We start from the raw sequence: 21,823 nt of genomic DNA on the forward strand, positions 1-21,823 counted from the left end.
ATTGCAGTGACGTGGATGCCAAGGCCCGAAGGCCGCCGTCAGCAGCCAAACAAAAGATGCCACCTCGGGCTCCATGACACTGTCCCATGCCAGGGAACTGGACAGATTTGGGGAATGCCACGGTTTGCCTTTAACCCCTTGCCTCCTGGTCCCCTGATGCATCTCAGAGGCTAACATTCTTTAAGGAACTGGCATTTCTTAGTTCTAAATATGTATGTGGGTTTGGGAGCTGCCTGCAAAGTCCAGTGTTGAGGATCAGCTCTGATTGCCTTGGAATCAAGCTTAAGTGTCGGGTCTTGAAGTTAATCAGAATTTGGAGAAGCTGAGCACTATGGTTTTGTAGGTCCTGGGTGAACTCTTCCACCAAGCATTCACCGTGGACTGACAGCGTGCGAGGGCCTCTGCAGGCAGGTGCATAGGACGAAGCAGATTCCCTCCGGGGGAAACCTGGAGGGAAGCTCCGTTTTTTTCCTAAGGCGCCAGGCCTGGCTTCATGGGTCCGTACCTTCCATGCCTGCTACACTTTCTGAGTTTCGTGTGGGAGCTGCTCCTGGTTCCTGACTTCACTCAGTCCTCATAAGAGGTGTAACTACTGTCACTCCATTTTACAGATGGGGAGACTGGGGCATAAGGGGACCAAGAAACTGATGCAAAGTCACACTTGGCTGATCAGTGACAGGGGAGATCAATTCCCAGGTTCTTTCTGCAAGAGTTAAATTGTTTTCATGCTGCCTAAGCGGGTGGGGAGGGGCAACTGAAAGACCCCTTGATATCTTTGCAAAAAGGGTCAAGCACAGGAGCTGCAGCCAGTGGGTCAGATCTGCAGAAGCGCTGGGGTGACCCTCCCTACACCCAGAGGGATGCTTGTCCCCTCCTGGCCTTCACTGGGTCCCCTCAGGACCATGGCCTCCCAGGACCTCAGCATAATCCTGGTCCTGTGCTCCAGGACAAGCCCTCTGTCCCCAGGATGATGAGGAAATGGAACCAAGAGAGGCTCGCTGCAGCCCAACACCCACGCTGCCCCTTCTCGGGGGCAAGAACCGTCCTGGGGAGGACTTGGCTTTGGAGGGGGAGCCTGGGAGGCCAGCGAGTCAAAAAGCCTCTCCTGCTCATGGGTGGGATCCCACCCTAGGCCCTCACCTGCTGGGGTGGGCAGGGATGGGCAGCACAGCTTGGCCAGGACAGATAACCCCCACCTTGGCCAGGGGTGAGAGTAGGACACGTGGGCTCCAGCCTGGCCCCACTATCCCTGCACAACACTGGGCAAAGTCCACGTTCTCCTCAACTGGATGTTGACATCTGCAGGACAGGGGCATGGATGTACAGAGCACTGAAGCCACACAGCAACCTAGGAGCGAGACTCCATGCATCCCCGGGGACCCCTCCCCACCATGAGGACCACGCAGGCTTCCTGTGTGCCACAAGGGCTCCAGTGTGGAGACACACGTCTCCTACACAGCCAGACCTAACACTCTTGTAGCCGGGTGGTCCCACCTGGGCTCACAGCTGGAGAGCAAGGGGCTCAAGGCTTCACGGGGTCTGCTCTCATCCCAGAGGCGATGGGGAGCCACACAGCAGGCTGTAGGAGAGAGGGTGGTGCCCCCCTCCACTTCAGAGGCCCCTTCTGGCACACAGACTGGAGAGCACATCTCGCAGTAACCACGGAGTGCCAACTGGGCACAGGGCCTGGTTGGCAGAGCAGGGCAAAGGCACTGACCATCCACGACCAGGGTGAGGGAAGCTGAGCGGGCAGAGACCTCGGGCAGAGGGGGAAGACCCTGGTGGCCATGCTGGCCCTGCCTTCAGCAGTGAAGCTGACTGGGGAGGCGCTGATGCAAGGGGTCCAGAAAGGGCTGTTGGTCAGCCAGGGGGAGCCCCCCACAGACGAAGCAGCCAGCCAAGACGCAGAAGGCAGGGTCCCCTCAACAATGTCCTCTGAAAAGGAGAGGCGGGGACTGCTCTGGCAACACCTACAAATAGATGGTCAGCCCCCAGCCATACCTCTAACAAAGCAGAGGTCCCCAGGGGAGGGGCACCCGCAGGTTCCTGCACCTGTTCCCCCAGACTCCCAGAGCCCACCCGACCCCATCCCACCAGGGCTCCAGCTACAAAATAAATGCCGGGGCCAGCTAGGCAAGGTCGCACACTCGGTACCGACTGAACAGGCTCCACACTGTCATGAGTGCAACCCACAGGCCACGCTATGCAGAGCTGAGATTGTTTCACCCAAGCAGCCTTTCAGTGGAGCCAAACAAGTCCAGAGTCCCCGGGGTGTCTTCACCATGGAGTAACAATTGCAATGCGATGGTAACCCTAACAGCTAACCGTCACTGAGCCAGGCCCTGAGCTAGGCACTTTTCAACACCGCCTCTCTGCAGCCTCAGGACGATCCTGTGGGAGCATAAAGATCATTCCCTATTACAGATGGGGAAACTGAGCCCTGGAGCAGTTAACATGCTTGTCCGAGACCGCAGAGCTAGGAGTGAGACAGAAAAGCAGGTTGGGCAGGAACGGGTGACGGGGGCCTGCATGTGCTCCTCTGGAGGCTGGGTGGACACGCAGCCCCCAGGACCCCAACCCTGCAGCTCACCACTGCCCCCTCAGCTATTCCAGAAAACCTCGGGGTAGGGGAAGGAGGCTGGGGACACCTTAGGTGTCCGAAACAGTAGCTTCTGCTTGGAGGCCAGCGCTGCATAGTGGCTGCTACCCAGAAGCACACCCCAAGCCACCTGTGCCACCTGGGGTGACCTTCCAGCATGCCTTGATGACCAAGCTGGCCTTAGATACTCTGGGCAGCCAAGAACGGAACAGGGCACACCCATCCTCTTCACACCTACACAAAGCAAGAGGGGGGAACTTCAACTGAGTGCGTCCCTCTTGCTCAAGGACCTCATGGATCACGGGGTCACGGCGTGATCCCAATTCTGGACTCTCATCTGCCTTTCATACCGCTCTGCCCACACAAGCCAGTAACGCTGGGGGCATCCCTGAACCTGTTTCCCACCTAAAACACATCATCCCCTTGGACCCCAGTCCTCCAGGAGAGGCTCTAATCCTTGACTGTGGTGAGATCAGATCACTGGTTAAGTACCCGGAGAAGCCTGGGTCAGGGAGCTCCAGGGGTTGGGGATGACGGGTGTGGTGGTGTCCCGCCCTGGGCTACAGTCCACCCTGATGCAGGAGGTCTGTGGTCAGAACCGGGCTGTGCAGGGCACAGGAGTCCAGAGGGAGAAATTCTCACCTGGGGGGGCTCTGAGCAGGGCTCCCTGGACCCTCAGAGAAAAGCAAAGCAAGGAGGCCACCTGGAGCCCAACACCTAGCACCCAGAGGCATGCCAGACCTGCCTGGATCCTGGAGGAGATCTCTCATCACGCTCCAAGTCAGTCATGCCCAACCCAGGGACCCACAGCCCAAGGGGGCTGTGGAGATGTACTGGGTCCAAGAAGGGCCTTCGACACTGAGAAGCCAAGTGGAACCCCCCGGTGCGGAACAGGTGGAATCCCACCAGCCTCTGCTCTGCCAGCGAGCACGGCTGGACGATGAGCAGAAGGGGCTGTTGCTTAGTAAACGTCATTTCCTTAAGAGGAGAAAACTTTTCAAAATAGATGGAAATTTTTTTTTAATTAAAACTGGTGGCCAAAGGGATGGAAAGCGCCCCTTGTCCTTCCCTCCCATCGTGAGCCATCCTCTGCAAACCTCAAGCTGTTCGCTGCCCAGGTGTCTCCTGAGGCACAGGGGGCAGGTGAGAATCCATGAGCCCTCGGCTAGCCATGGCTCTCTGGAGCTCTGCCCCAGGCCTTCGGGGGACAGGCCGGGCAGCCTGGGGGCCACGCAAGGCAGAGCCCAGCTGGGTCAGCACACAGGGCCACACCGGGCACACAGTCTCCAAGCCTCCCCTGTGGACATGGTTCTCACTGTCCCAGCCCACTAGGTCCCGGGGGTCTGTCCCACAGGGTGATATGCTGTCACAGACCACTACCAGAGCCATGGCCTGCTGTTCCACTCGCAGCCAGGTAGTCACCTGCTCCACAGGGACAGGCAACGCCACACTGGGGACTACTCTGTGGCAGGACTAGAGCTCCAGCAGCTCAGCCCTCCTGAGAGGGAGAACTCTGTGCCCTAAAGGAAGCAGACGCAGCAGACGGCACCAAAGCCACCACAAGCCTGTGGTGCCCTGCATGGCAGGTCAGGAGTCCCTGACCACTGCTCTTTGTAACCAGAGCTGCAGTGAAGCCTACAAGGCAAGGACTGTGGGTGGCAGTGGCCACAGCAGCTGAATGAGTGTCCCAAGGGAGCAGGCGGCTGCGGGGAGGCACAGCCCAGGCCCAGGAGTCCTCCGGCACTGCAGCAAACTCCCTGGGCCCCCTGAGCAGCAAGCTGGTGGCAAGGGCACGAACTCCCAGGGGCACAACCTGGGAGAGTGAAACTCTCTTCATGTTCAAATTCTTGAGAACATATTAAAAACATCACTCAGTCACCTACTCTATAGTTTTAACGCAAAAATACCAAATTAGCTATGCGCAGTGGCTCACGCCTGTAATCCCAGCACTTTGGGGGGCTGAGGCAGGAGGATTGAGCCCAGGAGTTCCAAATGAGCCTGGGCAACATGGTGGGACCCCATCTCTACAAAAGAAGTTTTTTTAAAAAAATTACCTGGGCATGGTGGTGTGTGCCTGTAGCCCCAACTACTCAGAAGGCTGAGGCAGGAGAACCACATGAACCTGGGGGAGATCGAGGCTGCAGTAGGCTGTGATGGCACCAATGCACTCCAGCCTGGGCAACAGAGTGAGACTCTGTCTCAAAATAAATGTAAAAAACACCAGGCTAGGTGTGGTGGCTCACGCCTGTAATCCCAGCACTTTGGGAGGCCGAGGTGGGTGGATCACCTGAGGTCAGGAGATCGAGACCATCCTGGCTAACACAGTGAAACCCCGTCTCTACTAAAAATACAAAAAAATTAGCCGGGCGTGGTGGCGGGCGCCTGTAGTCCCAGCTACTTGGGAGGCTGAGGCAGGAGAATGGCATGAACCCGGGAGGCGGAGCTTTCAGTGAGCAGAGATCCCACCACTGCACTCCAGCCTGGGCAACAGAGTGAGACTCCGTCTCAAAAAATAAATAAATCAAAAGCACCAAAACTGTTTAATATAAACACTTATTATTCCATAATTCCCTTTGCATGATTAAAAATGTTTATATAAAGGTTTTTGAAAATGGTAAGAATGCCAAGTGAAGGATGCAAATGCCCAAGCCCCCACCCAGTGACAGCTCATACAGTCTGGGCCATGGGAGGTTGGTAGGTACCACATGGACCCGGGACTTCACGGTCAAGTCCCTTTGGGGTGCACTGGGTTTCCCACACCCCAGAAATATGGGCTCTTACTGCAGGACCATGGGGGTCCTCACACTTGGCCCAGAAGCTTTCTGTCACATAGCCAGACAGGCGTTCTACAACCTGGGCTAGATTTGGGGATGGCAGAGTGAGCTCATGCTCTAGCAGAATTCAAGCCAGAGGAGGTAAGCATGGGTAAAATCTGCTCTCTGGACAGATGAGCCCTTGGGTGGCCTCAGAACAGTTACTGATCATCTACCAGACATCACACTGGAGGCAGAAGGGCACAGACGAAGACAGCCCCTGTCCTCAAGCCCACCCAGGCTAGGTGAACCATGGAAGGTTCCAGATGGGTCTGGCAAGAGAAGTGCCCACACCAGGGGCAGAAGATGGGCAGGCCTGCTCAGGGCAGCACAGCATGCCAGGCCAAAAAGTTCCAACTTCAGATGCTGGAGAATGGGCACGACCGTCTGAGAAAAGGAAGGACATGATGAAAACTACTTGGAGAAAAATTAATCTTGCCAGAGCATAAGATAAATGGGCAAAGGGGAGGTTCTAGAAAGCAAGGAGACCCAGTAAAAGCTGATGTCATCAGCTCTGAATTTGATGACAGAATCTGAATCTGCAGGGCCTGTGGGTAAAGCCTCGGAGCCCTGGGGGTCTGAGTGGAGGGGAGGGTGGGGGGCAGGCTTTCGGCTGGGCGGGGGCAGAGCTGGGGCCTGTGTCTACAGTGCTGACAAGGAACAGGCGTGGATGTCAGCTCGGAAGCTCCAGCTGAACTGAGGAGGAGGCCAGGGCAGCACAGCCACACCCGGATCCAGGCTCCTTTTGGGAACCAAGTTCTCTCTGGGGAAAAGTGTGGAGAAGTGGCCTTTACCCACAGAAGCAAGCCCCAGAACATGTCTTGCTCCAAAACTACCTCGTACAGTGAGGACATTAAGCTTCAGGTCCCCTAGAGGAGACAGCCTGCTCCTTCCTGGGGCAGAACCCAAGGTGGACAGAGCCTGGAGGGCACCCAGCACCCGGGCTGGCATGTTCCGGCCAGGGCCATGCGCTCGGATAGCTATTAATGCCCCGTTGAGCAATTTCCTGAGAGCTTTGCCAGGCAGGTACCGCCTCTCCATCTGGGTTAATAGAGGGGTACATCCCAGGCAAGAAATGAAAGGTGCCCACATTTCGCTCTGGGATGAACTAGGGGAGGGGAGTGATAATTAACTCAGTAATTACATTTGCCCTCGGGCTAATGCTAAAATTAGCGTGCATTAGAGTTTCTTTCCTGAGCAGACACAGGAGGGAGCTGGGCAGCAGGAGTGGCTTGGGCAAGGTGGCACAAAGGGCACCTCCAGAGCCCTCCACAAATGTCAGCAAAACCCACATATGTCAAGGCCGGCTCCACCGCACCCAGCAGATGAATTCACTTCCACAGCCTGAGACTGCCAGCTCATCAGGGGCTACTTAAAATCCAGCCCTCTGACACCTGTTGGATATCACCACTTACCATCCCCAGTTCAAGAGATCAAAGGGTGGAACCTGATAGGATGGCTCTGAAGTTCACCACAAAAGCGTAAACATGCAAGAAGAGCCAACACATCTTTTGAAAAGGACAGTGAGGTGGGAATTTGCACAACTGATCTCAAAATATGGTCTGATGCTTCAGAGATGGAGACAGCAGCACTCCAGTATAGGCAGTGGAGCACAGGGAAGGGTCTGGAATCAGGACCCAGGTGTCTGTGGACACTACACATAAAAGAGCAGCATTTTCAATGAATGGACAGGTTGGATCATCCCACCAAGGTGTTGGACAACTCCCTATTCACTGGCCAGACCCCTACCTCATACCATATACAAAAAAAAATCAGAATAATGTCTGAATGTAAAACACAAAACAGTAACACTCCTGGAAGAAAATAATGGAGAATATACTTATAATCTGGAGGTGGAGGATCAAGGGGTAGGAAAAAAGCCATAAAAGATAGTGTTGTGATTACATGAAGCTTCTTAATGCCTTTAAGATAATGTACCACCAGAAACAAGGATGAAGGACTAGCCAAAGACCAGCAGTGAAACGTGAAACAAACAGAACAAAGAATTAAAGTCCACACCAAATAAAGACCTCCCACAAATCAATAAGAAAAAGACAAACAGTCCAGGCACCGTGGCTTACATCTGTAATCCCAGCACTTTGGGAGGTGGACAGGTCACTTGAGGTCAGGAGTTCGAGACCAGCCTGGCCAACAGGGTGAAACCCTGTCTCCACTAAAAATATAAAAATTAGCTGGGGGTGGTGGCGCATGCCTGTAGTCCCAGCTACTTGGGAGGCTTAGCCAGGAGAATGGCTTGAATCCGGGAGGCAAGGGTTGCAGTGAACCAAGATGGCGATCGCACCATTGCACTCCAGCCTGGGAGACAAGTGAGACTCCGTCTCAAAAAAAGAAAGAAAAACAATAGAAAGATGGATAAGTGTAGGCAATTTGCAGAAAAGTAAATACCAATAAACCAGAAATGAGGGTTGTGCAAATCAAAAGGTGTTATAATTTTTAACCAAATTGGGACCAAAGAAAACACAAAAAACCAAAATCTGGTAATTGCCAGCATCAGAGAGGATATAGGAATGTGTATGTTCTCATAGATGCTTGCAGGTATGAATTGGAACAGCCTTTTAGGAGGTATGTATGTATGTATTTGAGACAGGGTCTCGCTCTGCTGCCCAGGCTAGATCTGTTGCAGTGCCATGATCATGGCTTAATGTAGCCTTGACCTCCTGGGCTCAAGAGATTTTCCCACCTCAGTCTTCCAGGTAGCTGAGACTACAGGAGTGTGCAATCATACCCAGCTAATTTTTAATTTTTTTGTAGAGATGGGGGGGGGGGGGTCTCCCAATGTTGCCCAGGCTGGTCTCGAACTCCTGGACTCAAGTAATCCTCCTGCCTCAACCTCCCAAAGTGCTGGGATTACCGGGGTGAGCCACTGTGCCCGGCATCAATATATTTAAAAACCTAAACGGACACACTCTTTGACTAGGAATGTTTCCTATAAAAACACTTATACATACATGCAGAGACACATGAGCAAGCATGCCTTGTAAGAGTAATGAAGCCTGGGAAAACTCAATCAAGTAAATGCTGTAAAGTGCACCTGTGTACTATGAAATAGCACTTGGCTTTTAATAAGAGCAAAGATATGAAAGTAAAAGTACAAAGTAGGGTGTGGTGGCACATGCCTGCAGTCCCAGCTACTCAGGAGGCTGAGGCGGGAAGATCGTTCAAGCCCAGGAGTTGGAGGCCAGCCTGGGCAATAGTGAGAAAAAATAAAATTAAATAATAATAATAATAAAATAGGCTGGGCACAGTGGCTCATGCCTGTAATCCCAACACTTTGGGAGGCCGACGTGGGAGGGCAGCTGGATGCCAGGAGTTCAAGACCAGACTGGGCAGCAAAGCAAGACACCCATCTCGACAACAAATCTTTAAAAATTAGCCAGGCAGGCTGGACACGGTGACTCACGCCTGTAATCCCAGCACTTTAGGAGGCCGAGACAGGCAGATTACTTGAGGTCAGGAGTTCGAGACCAGCCTGGCCAACGTGGCAAAACCCCGTCTCTACTAAAAATACAAAAATTATTTGGGCATGGTGGCGGACACCTGTAGTCCCAGCTACTGAGGCATGAGAATCTCTTGAACCAGGGAGGCGGAGGTTGCAGTGAGCCGAGATTGTGCCACTGCACTCCAGCTTGGGCGACAGAGGGCACAGAAGCAGCACCTCTTCTGGGGGTACCCTCAATCCCTAGCGGTCCAGAGGCCTCAGGATCCTGAAGGAAGTAAAACGTGAAGCCCTGTGCTAGAAGAGGCCATAGAGATTGGAATCAGCTGGTTCCATTTTACAAAAAAGGAAACTGAGGCACTCAGAAGGTGAGTGCCCCCCAATGCCCCACAAGGAGACTGGGAGCAGGGCTCTGAGCCCTGCGGGGCCCTGGATTCTTGCAATGCAGTGGAGTGGAGCCTGTGCTGCCCCCACCAGGCACCTTCTCAGGAGAGGAACCATTATCATACACTTGAAGGGGCCCTCGAGGCCTCAAAAAGGCTAAAAACCACTTTCCTCTTTGAGTGAACCTTCACTTCAGTTTAACCACAAGAAAAATTACATTAAGGCTGGGTGCAGTGACTCATGCCTGTAATCTCAGCACTTGGGGAGGCTGAGGTGGGTGGATCACTTGAGCCCAGGAGTTCAAGACCAGCCTGGGCAACATAGTGAAACCCTGTCTCTACAAAAAATAAATAAAATAGCTGGGCGTGGTGGTACACACCTGTGGTCTCAACTACTTGCCGGCTGAGGTGAGAGGATTGCTTCAGCCCAGGAGGTAGACGCTGCAGTGAGCAGTGATTGTATCACTGCACTCCAGACTGGGCAACAGAGCAAAACTCAAAAAAAAAAAAAAAAAAAAATTAAATCTTGGCCGGGCGCGATGGCTCCTGCCTGTAATCCCAGCACTTTGGGAGGCCGAAGTGGGCGGATCACGAAGTCAGGAGATTGAGACCATCTTGGCTAACATGGTGAAACCCCGTCTCTACTAAAAAAAATGCAAAAAATTAGCCGGGTGTGGTGGCAGGTGCCTGTAGTCCCAGCTACTCGGGAGGCTGAGGCAGGAGAATGGCATGAACCCGGGAAGCAGAGCTTGCAGTGAGCCGAGATCGCACCACTGCACTGCAGTCTGGGGGACAGAGTGAGACTCTGTCTCAAAAAAAAAAAAAAAATTTAAATCTCCAAAATATATTACAATAAGGCAAACTAAAAACAGATGTTTTAAATATACATATTAAATTAAATACACTTCGATAGAGCAAATAAGAAAATACCCAGAAAGCGACCAGGCACGGTGGCTCACGCCTGTAATCCCAGCACTTTGGGAGGCCGAGGCAGGCAGATGACAAGGTCAGGAGATGGAGACCATCCTGGCTAACAAGGTGAAACCTCGTCTCTACTAAAAAAACAAATACAAAAAATTAGCCAAGCTTGGTGGCGGGTGCCTGTAGTCCCAGCTACTCAGGAGGCTGAGGCAGAGGAACGGCGTGAACTCAGGAGGTAGAGCTTGCAGTGAGCTGAGATCGCGCCACTGCACTCTAGCCTGGGCGACAGAGCCAGACTCCGTCTCAAAAAAAAAAAAAAAGAAAATACTCAGAAAGCACAATCTCCCCACCCGCAAGACAACCTCCCAGGGGGTCCACGGCAGGAGATCCCAAGCACGAGGGACAGAGAACAGTGACCCTGTGAAGGACCCTCCAGCCCATCAGGCTCAATCAGAAAATGAGGCTCCTGCCACTGTGAGAGCAAGAGGCACAGTCGCGCAGCAGCCACAGGCTCTGGCACACCATGAGCCAGGCCAGCAAAGCGTCAACTGCCCCCTACAAGGCGACAGGCAAACCATGACAAACTGGAAACCAGAGACTGGACCTGGAGCACAGGGACCACTACAAGGGCCTTGGAAATGGGCAGGGACCATGGATGGCCACCCGCATGTGTAAGAGTGGCCCGTCTGCACATGTCTCTGCATGGCTTAGGGGCACAGGTCCCCCCCAACTTACCCAGGAAGGCAGCCCCCATTTAACCAGGTGGGGCAAGAAGGGATAGGGCCAGCATCCGGCTCTGCTTTTTTTTTTTTTTTTGGAGACGGAGTCTCACTCTGTCCCCCAGTCTGGAGTGCAGTGGCCCAATCTCGGCTCACTGCAAGCTCCGCCTCCCGGGTTCACACCATTCTCCTGCCTCAACCTCCCGAGTAGTTGGAACTACAGGTGCCTGCCACCACGCCTGGCTAGTTTTTTGTATTTTTAGTAGAGACGGGGTTTCACCGTGTTAGCCAGGAAGGTCTCGATCTCCTGACCTTGTGATCTGCCTGCCTCGGCCTCCCAAAGTGCTGGGATTACAGGCGTGAACCACCGTGCCCGGCTGGGCTCTGCTCTTAACGCAGGGCTCTAGGCCCCCTCGGGGGCAACCAGCACAGAGCTCAGACCCCAAATACCTTCACCCACCTCCTGGTCCCCATCTGGACAAGGGTGCTGGGGACTGGCTCTCAGTCACACCCTCAGGGTACTCTTCAAAGGACAGCTGGGGCCCCAGGGCAGGAGCTTTTGGCCCCCAGCTCCCTTACCCCAGACACCAGCTCTTAGGACCCCACCAGCACCGGCAAGGTGGACACCATCGTCCCAATTTTGCAGATGAGGAAACTGAGGCTGAGGGCCGGCACACAGCTCTCCAGAGCTGAAGAGAATGCAGAGAGCAGCTGGAGCCAGCCAGTGGGTCCCTGGCGCCAGCTCGTAGCAAGCCACAGCCGCCTCCGCCCATCATACTTGGGTCGCGCTGCCCCAGGACAGCCCTCCAGGGTGGCCTGGCATGGAGCCCAGACCCTGCTGCTTCCTGAACAAATAAGTGAACGAGGCCACCAAGCCAAGGGGCTGGATGCAGCCCCAGCTCCTGCCAGGGCCTCCCCAACAGACTCCCTGTTTGGAGAGCGCATTGTCTCCAAGGCCTCAAACCACAAATGTCTGGCTGTCTCACAGCTTCTGTAACCTGAACTTGGCCCTCACTCTGCCCTCCCAGGGCTCCTCTCAGGGCCCAGGCCCCTCCTCTCAGAGGCCAACACTGACTTCCCAGCTCATTCTCATTACCTGGCTCATTCCTGAACCTCAGCAGGAGAGTCTCAGGCCAGATCCTCCCACCAGCCACCTCCACCAGGACGCAGGAGCCCTGTTCATGCTGGCTGGGAGACACAACCAACCAAGATCAATCCAATCAGTGGATGAACTGACAAATATAATGTGGTCCCTCCACACAATGGAATATTATTCAGCCACAAAAAGGGTTGAAATAGGACGGGCATGGTGGCTCACGCCTGTAATCCCAGCACTTTGGGAGGCCGAGGCTGCCAGCTCACTTGACGTCAGGAGTTCAAGACCAGCCTTGCCAACATGGTGAAACCCCGTCTCTACTAAAAATACAAAAATTTTCTGGGTGTGGTGGCGGGCACCCATTAGTAATCCAAGCTACTTGGGAGGCAGAGGCAGGAGAATCACTTAAACCCAGGAGGCAGAAGTTGCAGTGAGCCGAGATTGTGCCACTGCACTCCAGCCTGGGCAACAGAGCAAGACTCCATCTCAAAAAAAAAAAAAAAAAAAAGGCTGAAACACCCATACCTGGTACTACTTGGATGATCCCTGAAAACATTACAGTAACCAAGGAAGTCAGCCACAAAAAACAACGATGTATTGTATGATTCCCTTCATACAAAATGCACAGAACAGGCAGAGCCATAGAGGCAGAAAGCAGACTGGTGCTCATCAGGGGGTCGGGGGAGAGGGAACGGGAAGTCACTGTGCAATGGGTATGGGTTTTACTTTGGGGTGATGGAAATCTCTTCTAACTTCATAGAAGTGATGGTTGTAAGCACTGTGGATGTACTAAATGCCTGCCTTGTATACTTTAATTTTATATCATGTAAGTTTCACCTCAATTAAAAAAAAAAGATCAACTCGACACTTTTCACCTAGGAAAGGTCTGGCTTCAGCTTTCATTTCCTATCAGTCCTGCCTAAAGCCTTCCAGTAGCTTCCACTGCCTTCTGGATCACAGTGAGACTCCACAGCATGATCTGGCCTCTAAGGACCTCTCACAGGACGCCCCGAGGGTGAAGGAGCACCCCTGGGCCCATCTCTGCATAGCTGCACAGCTTGTTTCCCTTCCTCCCCTCTACACGGGAAGCCCTGCCTACAGCGGAGGGGCCTTATTTGCCATTCTATCACATTCAACCCCAGCACTTCACACAGTAGCAGACACCAAAGCGAAACAGCAACAGCATTATACTGGGCCAGGTGCACGTTCACTCACTGAATTCATGGTAGGAAGGATTCTTATCCCCATTTTACAGCTCAGAAAACTGAGGCACACAAAGGTAGCGTCAGCTTCTCAAGCTTCCCAGCACAGCAAGCGGCCAGGCTGGGATCAGACTCTGGACACAGGGGCTCTGTCCACAGTGCTAACTACTCCTGCCCCCCAGGGCTGCAGCAGTGAGTGAGTGAGGTGGTCAGTGGACTGGATGTCCAAGGTCACATAGACTATTGTAATAACAGTCTCTAGACCGGCCAGGGCCAGAAAGATCAAGGACTCCCTACACACAACTGCCACTGCAGCACTGCCGCTGCCAGTCCCCAGCCTGGGCCAGGGATGGGGCTAAAGGTCTCACACAGGGCACTAAGGGCTCCCCAAGTCCTGGGAGAGGAGCGAGGCAAGATGACAGAAACTAGGTATGGTGCCCAAAGTCAAACAGCTACTGAGCATGTAAATCCAGGTGGGTCTGACCCCAAAACCCCCTATCAGCCCTGCAACCCGTTGCTGCAAGGGAGAAAGCAACTCGGAGGCCTCACCTGCCTGCACCCTCACCCCCCAACTCTGTGTGTGAGTTCTACTAAATGCCTGAGCAGTGACACAGTGCCGCTGAAATTAAACGGATTCCAAAAACGACAGGAAGCACGAGGTGGATCTCCCCAGAAAACTGCTGAACAAATGCTGGCTCGGGTTCACCCGGGAATTTCTTGGAACTGAACAAGGGAAGTTAAACGCAAGGGGCCCTGCTTTAGAGGGGACTCTCTCAGGGTGCCCCACACAGCCCTTAATTAACCCCACTCAGCCCTGCTGGCCTTGGCCTTGGGCATCTACAGGAGGAAACTCCAGGGTGAAAGGGGGTGCCTAGACAGGCGGGTCCTGGAATAAGCACTTGGGCCCTGAGGAGAGAGGCCTAGGGCTTGGAAGCTGGGGAGGTTCTCAGCACTGGGACCACTAGAACAAAGCCATTTCCGTGGGTTCACAGCTTCCAATTGCAACAGGAAGCAATCAGGAAAAATAATTAGCTGCCCACTTACTGGCTTCGCTGAGGTCCGAGGCATGCTCACACAGAAAATCAGGGACATAACATCAAAACTGTTCCTCCTTTTCCTTTTATTTTAGGACTGGATCACCACATTTGCTGGGGCTCCCAGGCCTTGCTGCCTAATGTTAAAATAATCAACTCTATTTTTGCCTCACATACAACTGAACTCCACAGCTGTAGTTCTTTCTCCTTAGGGGCTCCAACCACATGAACGACAGACATTTGATTCCAGCAACATCACCTAAAACGTGCACAAAACCCAAACTGCAATGAGGTGAAAGGCAAACGTGGTCAGCCTAGAAACCCCCCCTTTAAAACAAACAGCTTCCCCAAAACCCCTTTTGCCTCCTTGACCCACGCATTTCCGGAAAAAGGAACGGTGCTGGCCTGTACTCCCCAGATACTGTCGCTGTTTTGTCTTCACCTTGTTTTGCTAGCTCCAGACAAGGCCCCAAAATGTAAACACGCTCCTGAGAGAGGCAAATTTGGGGTGAAACTGTCCACAGAATCTCTAGGTTTGGGTCAGAGGTAGGAGGACTTGAAACAAAGGCCAAGCTCCTCCTGTTCCCCGCTGCCCCCTACGCCTCCAGAAGAGAGGCTGCAGCCCTGGGGAACTGACTACACGGCCACCCCCCTGCACCATCCACACTGGAAATATTCAAGGAGACAGCTGTTTGCCTTAAGGAGGCACAGACAAAGGGGCCCGAGGTCCTCCCCGCTAAACTGCCACAAACAGAACAGGAGCCCAGGCGTGCACAGGCACTTGCGGGCCGTGCCACTTGGCTGGCCATACTCCAGAAAAGCAAAACACGCACATCCGAAGAGAATGATTTAGGCAGCAAGAGGCTTGCTTCAAAAACCACATGGCCATCTCCAAATTAAAAGAACACGTGTAGCGTTTCACAAACTGCTTAAGTGTCCTGAGTCCTCCTGACCTCAACTCCACCCCTTGGGAAACACCAAAAGTTGGAGACAAAGTTCCCCGGCCTTACTCTCTCCCCACGGGAGTGTACAACTGAGGCACGAACCTGCCTCCCCTACTGCCCCGCGCTCTGGGACCATGTCACCCCCCACCCTCGCCCCGGGCAGCCGACCCAGGGAGGGACACCATCTGGGACCCCGGCGGCCACAAGGGGCATTCGGGTCGCCCCGGCACCTGGCAGGTGTCAGTCCGCTTGGAAACCCACAGCCACGGCTCACAGGGGCAGCGCCACCGGCCAGGCAGCCCCGCACCCGGGCTCAGAACTTTCTCGCTGCAACCTCAGCCGGTCCTCGGAGCACGCGGGCCGGCCGCGCGGCCGCTGCAAACAGAGTCGCGAGCCTGCTCCCCGGGCCAGGCCCGCCTCCGGGCCCCAAGGGCCCAGCGCGGGCTCGGCTCCTGGCTTCCCACGGGCGCTGGCAGGTGAGGACCGGCCGGCGCCGCCCGCGCGCCCTCCTCACCGGCCCGGGACGCAGCGTCCCCGGGGAGGGCCCGGGCGGGGACGGCGGGGGGATCCCCGGTGAGTGCCCCAACTCGCCCCCAACTCCCCCTAACTCGCTTCCAAGGCGGCGGTGGCTCCCGCGCACTTGGTCGCGGGGCCGCCCGGGCCATTGTACTAGCAGCCCGCGGTCCCGGGTCGGCCCGCGCCCACCTACCTGCGGCGGGGGCCGGGCAGCCGCACAGCGCCAGCAGCAGCGGCCACGGCGGCCCGGGCAGTGCTGCCTCCATGTTGTCCAGCGGCCGGACGGGCCGGCGCCGCGCTCACTCGGGCTCCACAGCGCGGCTGCTGCGGCTCCTCGCGCGTCTCCCGGCATCTCCGTCTTCCCCGCTGGGCACCGCGGACCATGACGACTGGGAGGAGAGAGCAGGGCGCGCGTGAGCGGAAGCAGCGCCGCGTCTCCGCCCCACGCTGGCGCAGCCGCCCGCGCCCCAGGGAGCCGGCCGGCGGCCGGGCGGGCCCGACCGCCCCAGCGTCCCGGGTCCCCGCGGCCCCTCCCCGCGCTCCCCACCCTACCCTGGGGGCGCCGCCGGGAGGCTCGGCGCGGGGCTGGGTCGCGGGGTTTCCGCCCCGCGGGGCCCGGCAGCGGATCGGGGCCAGGAGCCCGGTGTGTTACCTGTGGAGCCTCTATAAGTGGGGAAACTGAGGCACGGGGCGGGGCTGCCCAAGGGCACACAGCGAGGCAGTTTCAGGGCAGGAAGCCTGGGGTCCCATGGTGCGGCCCTGACACTTGTTCTCACCTGTGGAGGGCAGAGGAGGGGACAGGGAGATAACTGCATGAAGCTGGCCAGCTGGGAGTGGAGGTGGGTTTGAAGTTTTACTTTAAACTAAATGTGTACCCTCTACCTTAATTATGAATTGAGACACGAAGACTGCGAAACAGACACACTCCTCTAAAAGTGCCTCTAGGCTGACGGGGAAAAAGTCCCGCCAGGCTCCCAAACGCCACCTTTGAGTCCTTCAACAAGCAGGCCAGGGCCTCTTGCCCACCGGTGTCAGCTCAGCCACTGAACCCTCCAGGAAGAAGAGGTGCTGGGAGGGGAAGAATCTCACCCAGGCACAGCCTGGAAGGGGCACAGAAGGGGCTCTGGAACCAGCAAGCCCAAGTTCAAACTCCCGATCTGCTGCTTTCTAGAACGACTGTGCCCTTGGCGGGTCTAAATAGAACCTCTCCGGGCACTCCTTCCTCCCTTGTAAAGTGGGAACAGCAATGGCCACCTTGCAGGTTCAGAGAGGGCTTGCAATACCTCACAGAACTGGGTGCCCGCGAACGTGTGCGTTCCTCCAGATTTGTGACAAATTTGCCAGGCTGGCGTCAGGCTGAACGCCTCTGCCCTCATGGGGTTTAAATTGTAGGAAGGGAGACCAACAAAAACAAGAAGACAGAAAATTAAAACAACAAAAGCCCCATTGACAGAACATGAAGAATGTCAAGAAAAATGAAGGGTGTTGGGCTGCAGCGTTGGGAAACTCTGGCTTAGGGAAGGAAGGACACTTGAGCTGCCACCAAGGAGCAGCTGTCTGGCAGAAGGGCAGTTCAGGAAGAGCACACATCAATGGAGGAGGCCCTGCGGCAGGGGCCAGCGTGGTCAATGGACTGGGAGGAGGAACCACATCAGGCCACGAGCTGGAGCTGAGGGGTGGAAGGTGGAGCTGGGGGAAGGAAGAGGCCAGCTGGGGCCAGCACATGTCAGACCTCAGGCAGGAAAGAGGAATTGAGAATGTACCCCACCAGCAATGGGAAGACAGGCTAGGATTTAAGCAGCAAAAATCCCTTCCCTTCTTGCACCCTGTGTCCACCTCTACCTCGACCCCCTTCCGCCTGACCTCATGGCAGCCAGGGAAGCTCCAGGGTTTGTGAGGGCCGCCATCTCAGGAGAGAAACAAGGGTCTCGGGCACCATCAGGGCCGGCTCCGGCCACACTTATTCCCTGACCTCTCAGCCTCCTTAGCCACTCTCCCTTCCCACATCTCACCCTGCTGCAGCCACAGTGGCATCCCTGTGGGTTCTCAAACACACTAGGCACACTCCTGCCTCAGGGCCTTTGCACTTGCTGTTCTCTGCTTTTTTTTTTTTTTTTTTTTTTTTTTGAGACAGGGTCTCGCTCTGTCACCCAGGCTGGAGTGTAGTGGTGTGATCATAGCTCACTGCAACCTCGAACTCCTGAGCTCATGCAATCCTCCCACCTCAGCCTCTCCAGTAGTTAGTTTTCGTTGTTTTGTTTGAGATGGAATCTCACTCTGTTGCCCAGGCTGGAGTGCAATGCCACAATCTTGGCTCACTGCAACCTCTGCCTCCCAGGTCCAAGCGATTCTCCTGACTCAGCCTCCCAAGTAGCTGGGATTACAGGCATGCGCCACCGCGCCTGTCTCATTTTTGTAATTTTAGTAGAGACAGGGTTTCACCATGTTGGTCTGGCTGGTCTTCAACTCGTGACCTCAGGTGATCCACCCGCCTTGGCCTCCCAAAGTACTGGGATGACAGGCATGAGCCGCTGTGCCCGGCTCTAGTACTTAGGATTACAGACAGGGACCATCATGCCTGGTGATCCTCCCACCTTTTCTGCTTCAACTCTTTCACCCCACTTAGCCACATGGCTTTACTCTCTTACCTCTTCGGCTCCTCAGTCAGGCCTGACCACCCCTGTTGAAAATTGCAAATCATACCCCCCCACCGCCCACTCTTGCCAGCAGTTTCTGCTCCATTTCTCTGATTTACTTTTCTCCTTTGCACTCATCACTACCTGACATGTTTACATATCTTTATTCCCTCCACTAGCAAGGAAGCCCCGGGAGAGCAGAGAGTGTAGTTTTGTTCCCTGATGTGTTTCCTGTGCCTGTACCAGGGCCTAGCACACAGCAGGTGCTCAGTAAATGTTGGATGAACGAATACAGTGAAAGGATCCAATCTACATTTATAAAGAGGGCACTCTGGCTGCTGAGTGGGGATGAGACTGTCAGGAGGAGAGAGGCCCCTGTGGGGGCCTGGCCAGCAGGTGGGTACAATGGTAGCAGCTTGGACTCAAGTGGATGGGGCCTGCTTAGGGCTCTGGCTGCAGGAATCAAGGGAAGGGGGCACAGGATGGCCTACAACTGGTCCAAAGTCAAGTCAGGTTTCTAAATTTGGGAAGCGATACAGAAAATCTGAAGACTCTACTGGCCAGTTATTTAAATGATTACATAGAAAATGTACCAAGAATATTAAAAAAAAAAAAAGGCTAGGCACGGTGGCTCATGCCTGTAATCCCGGCACTTTGGGAGGCCGAGGCGGGTGGATCACAAGGTCAGAAGATCAAGACAATCCTGGCCAACACGGTAAAACCCCATCTCTACTAAAAATACAAAAAATTAGCTGGGCGTGGCGGCAGGCGCCTGTAGTCCCAGCTACTTGGGAGGCTGAGGCAGTAGAATGGCGTGAACCCGGGAGACGGAGCTTGCAGTGAACTGAGATCCCGCCACTGCACTTCAGCCTGGGCAACAGAGCGAGACTCCGTCTCAAAAAAAAAAAAAAAAAAAAAAAAAAAAAAAGCATCATGAAGAGGTCATCAGAGACTTCCAGAGAGTAAAGGGGCTGTGGGCCGGGCGCAGTGGCTCATGCCTGTATTCCCAGCACTTTGGGAGGCCGAGGAGGGCGGATCATGAGGTCGGGAGTTCAAGACCAGCCTGGGAAACGCAGTGAAACCCCATCTCTACTAAAAATACAAAAAATTAGCTGGGCGTGGTGGCAGGCACCTGTAATCACAGCTACTTGGGAGGTTGAGGCAGGAAAATTGCTAGAACCTGGAAGGCAGAGGTTGCAGTGAGCCGAGATTGCACCACTAGACTCCACCCTGGGAGAGAGAGCAAGACTCCATCTCAAAAAAGAAACAAAAAAGAAAGGGGCTGTGGCCTGCGGCCCAAAGCACACTACTGCAAGGTCCCAGGGTGCCTGACTCCAACCAGAGCCTTGAGAAAATTCATTTGCAAAGAATGAATGAAAACTCATCAGTATTTTATTCTGCAGGATTCTGACACCCCAAGGACATCATTTTTAGACCCTTCAGTAAGGTGATAAGTAACCAGAGGATGTGCTAAGCTTCCACTTCCCCAGACGGTTGCCTGTCACAGCTCATCAGGACAACAAATTTTTCTTAGGCCTCAAATTTGGAAAGGTTCACTCTCAGTTCGTTCCTCAGATGCAAGTCCGTCCCAATCAAGTAACAAGGGCTCAGCACCTGTCCAATCTCATTGCTTCTGGGGACAGGGACCCATCACAGGATGCTGTTTCAAGCTCTGTGACACTTGGGCAAAGTGCCTTTGGTTTCCCTCCCAGACTGGAATGTGCTGGCTCTGTGAAGTTACACCAGGCACAAGAGCCCCTCCCAACCTGGCCAGACTGACTGCTGTGGTCAGAGGTGCCCCTGGGGCTTTTGGAGCCACAGCATCTTCCTGAGGGCAGCACCAGAGGAGGTCCCAGTGGGACTGCCCATTGCAAGGCTCATGCCTCAGGCCCCTGCAGACCTCTCCCCCAAAACAGGCAATACCTCCTGGCAACTTGCCCCAGGAGCAGGCGAGGGAAGGCCACCATTGGCCCATGGTACTGGGCTCTGGAGGGCTTGGTTGGTAACAGGTCATGGTTTCTATGAGCCAGCTAGGGTGTGAAGGACACAGGCTGGATTCACCTCTCTGGGCCTCAGTTTCTGCATTCAAAAAATGGGAATCATGATATCTGTTCTATTTCTTATCTCTCAGTACTGATGTGAACCTCCAATAAGAGTTTGAACAATACTTTTTATACCTTACTTTTATTTTTCATTTACTTTGAGACAATGTCTAGCTGTCTCACCTAGTCTGGAGTGCAGTAGTGTGATCATGGCTCACTACAGCCTTAACCTCCTGGGCTCAAGTGATCCTCCTACCACAGCCTCCCAAGTAGCTGGAACTACAGTCATGCACCACCATACCTGGTTAATTTTTTCTTTTGAGACAAGGTTTCACTCTTTCACCCAGGCTGGAGTGCAGTGGTGTACTCTTGGCTCACTGCAGCCTCAACCTCCCTGAACTTAGGTGATCCTCACACTTCAGTCTCCCAAGTAGCTGGTACTACAGGTGTGTGCCAGTACAGCCCGCTAATATTTTTGTATTTTTGTAGAGATGGGGTTTCACTATGTTGCCCAGGCTGGTCTTGAACTCTTAGGTTTAAGCAATTTACCTTCCTCGGCCTCCCAAAGTGCTAAGATTATAGGTGGGAGCCACCCTACCTGGCCTGTAATCCTACCACTTAAAAAAAGGCCTGTAACCCTAGCCCTTAAAAAAAATTTTTTTTAAGCTTTTTGTAGAGATGAGGGGAGGGTCTCACTATGTTGCCCAGGCTGGTCTTGAACTCCTAGGATTAAGCCATCCTCCTGGCCTGGCCTCCCACAGTGTTGGCATTATAAGCATGAGCCATTATACCTTACTTTTTTTTTTGAGACGGAGTTTTGTTCTTGTTGCCCAGGCTGGAGTGCAATGGCACGATCTTGGCTCACCGCAGCCTCTGCCTCCCGGGTTCAAGTGATTCTCCTGCCTCAGCCTCCCAAGTAGCTGGGATTACAGGCATGTGCCACCATGCCTGGCTAATTTTGTATTTTTAGTAGAAATGGGGTTTCTCCATATACCTTACTTTTAAAGTGCTGCATTCATGTAAATTGTGATTAACATGGATTCAAGAGAGGGAGTGAGGACAAATGAGCCAGGCATTCACCTCAGCTGTCATCCTCCACTTCTCTCCTCCTTCTGACAGTCATTGTCCATCCCTGTTTCTGTAGCCATTTCTTTGACCCTCCTGATCATTTGGCTGGCCACAGTAACTTGCCTCCTGGGAGAGAATGCCCTGGGCAGGCCCTCATGAGTGGTGAAAAATAACCTGCAGTGAAAAATAAAACTGCTAAGAAGTCCGGTCCACTGAACAGTCTTATTTTTTCACTGCAGTTGAAGGAGTTGACATTCAGGTTTCATTTTCATTTTTAAGTGCTTTAAAGACACCTACAGTGGATTGAACAGTGGCCTTCAAAAAGATATATCCACATCCTAATCCCTGGGACCTGTGAATGTTAACCGAGTTGGGAAAAGGGTCTTCCCAGGT

General features: G+C 54.0%; 1 protein-coding gene across 1 annotated transcript in view; it reads right to left on the reverse strand.

The window, feature by feature from the left end:
* LRP5L (LDL receptor related protein 5 like) overlaps window positions 1-21,604 on the reverse strand; it is a 69,867-nt gene extending 48,263 nt beyond the window's left edge. Inside the window, 3 exon segments of the mRNA XM_054675959.2 lie at window positions 15,878-16,073; window positions 16,337-16,460; window positions 21,443-21,604. Coding sequence (XP_054531934.1) covers window positions 15,878-15,950 — 73 coding nt within the window. The 5' untranslated portion in view covers window positions 15,951-16,073; window positions 16,337-16,460; window positions 21,443-21,604.
* Between the last annotated feature and the right edge of the window lie 219 nt (window positions 21,605-21,823).

This window comes from Pan troglodytes, chromosome 23, assembly GCF_028858775.2.
Source record: "Pan troglodytes isolate AG18354 chromosome 23, NHGRI_mPanTro3-v2.0_pri, whole genome shotgun sequence".
Classification (NCBI taxonomy): domain Eukaryota; kingdom Metazoa; phylum Chordata; class Mammalia; order Primates; family Hominidae; genus Pan; species Pan troglodytes.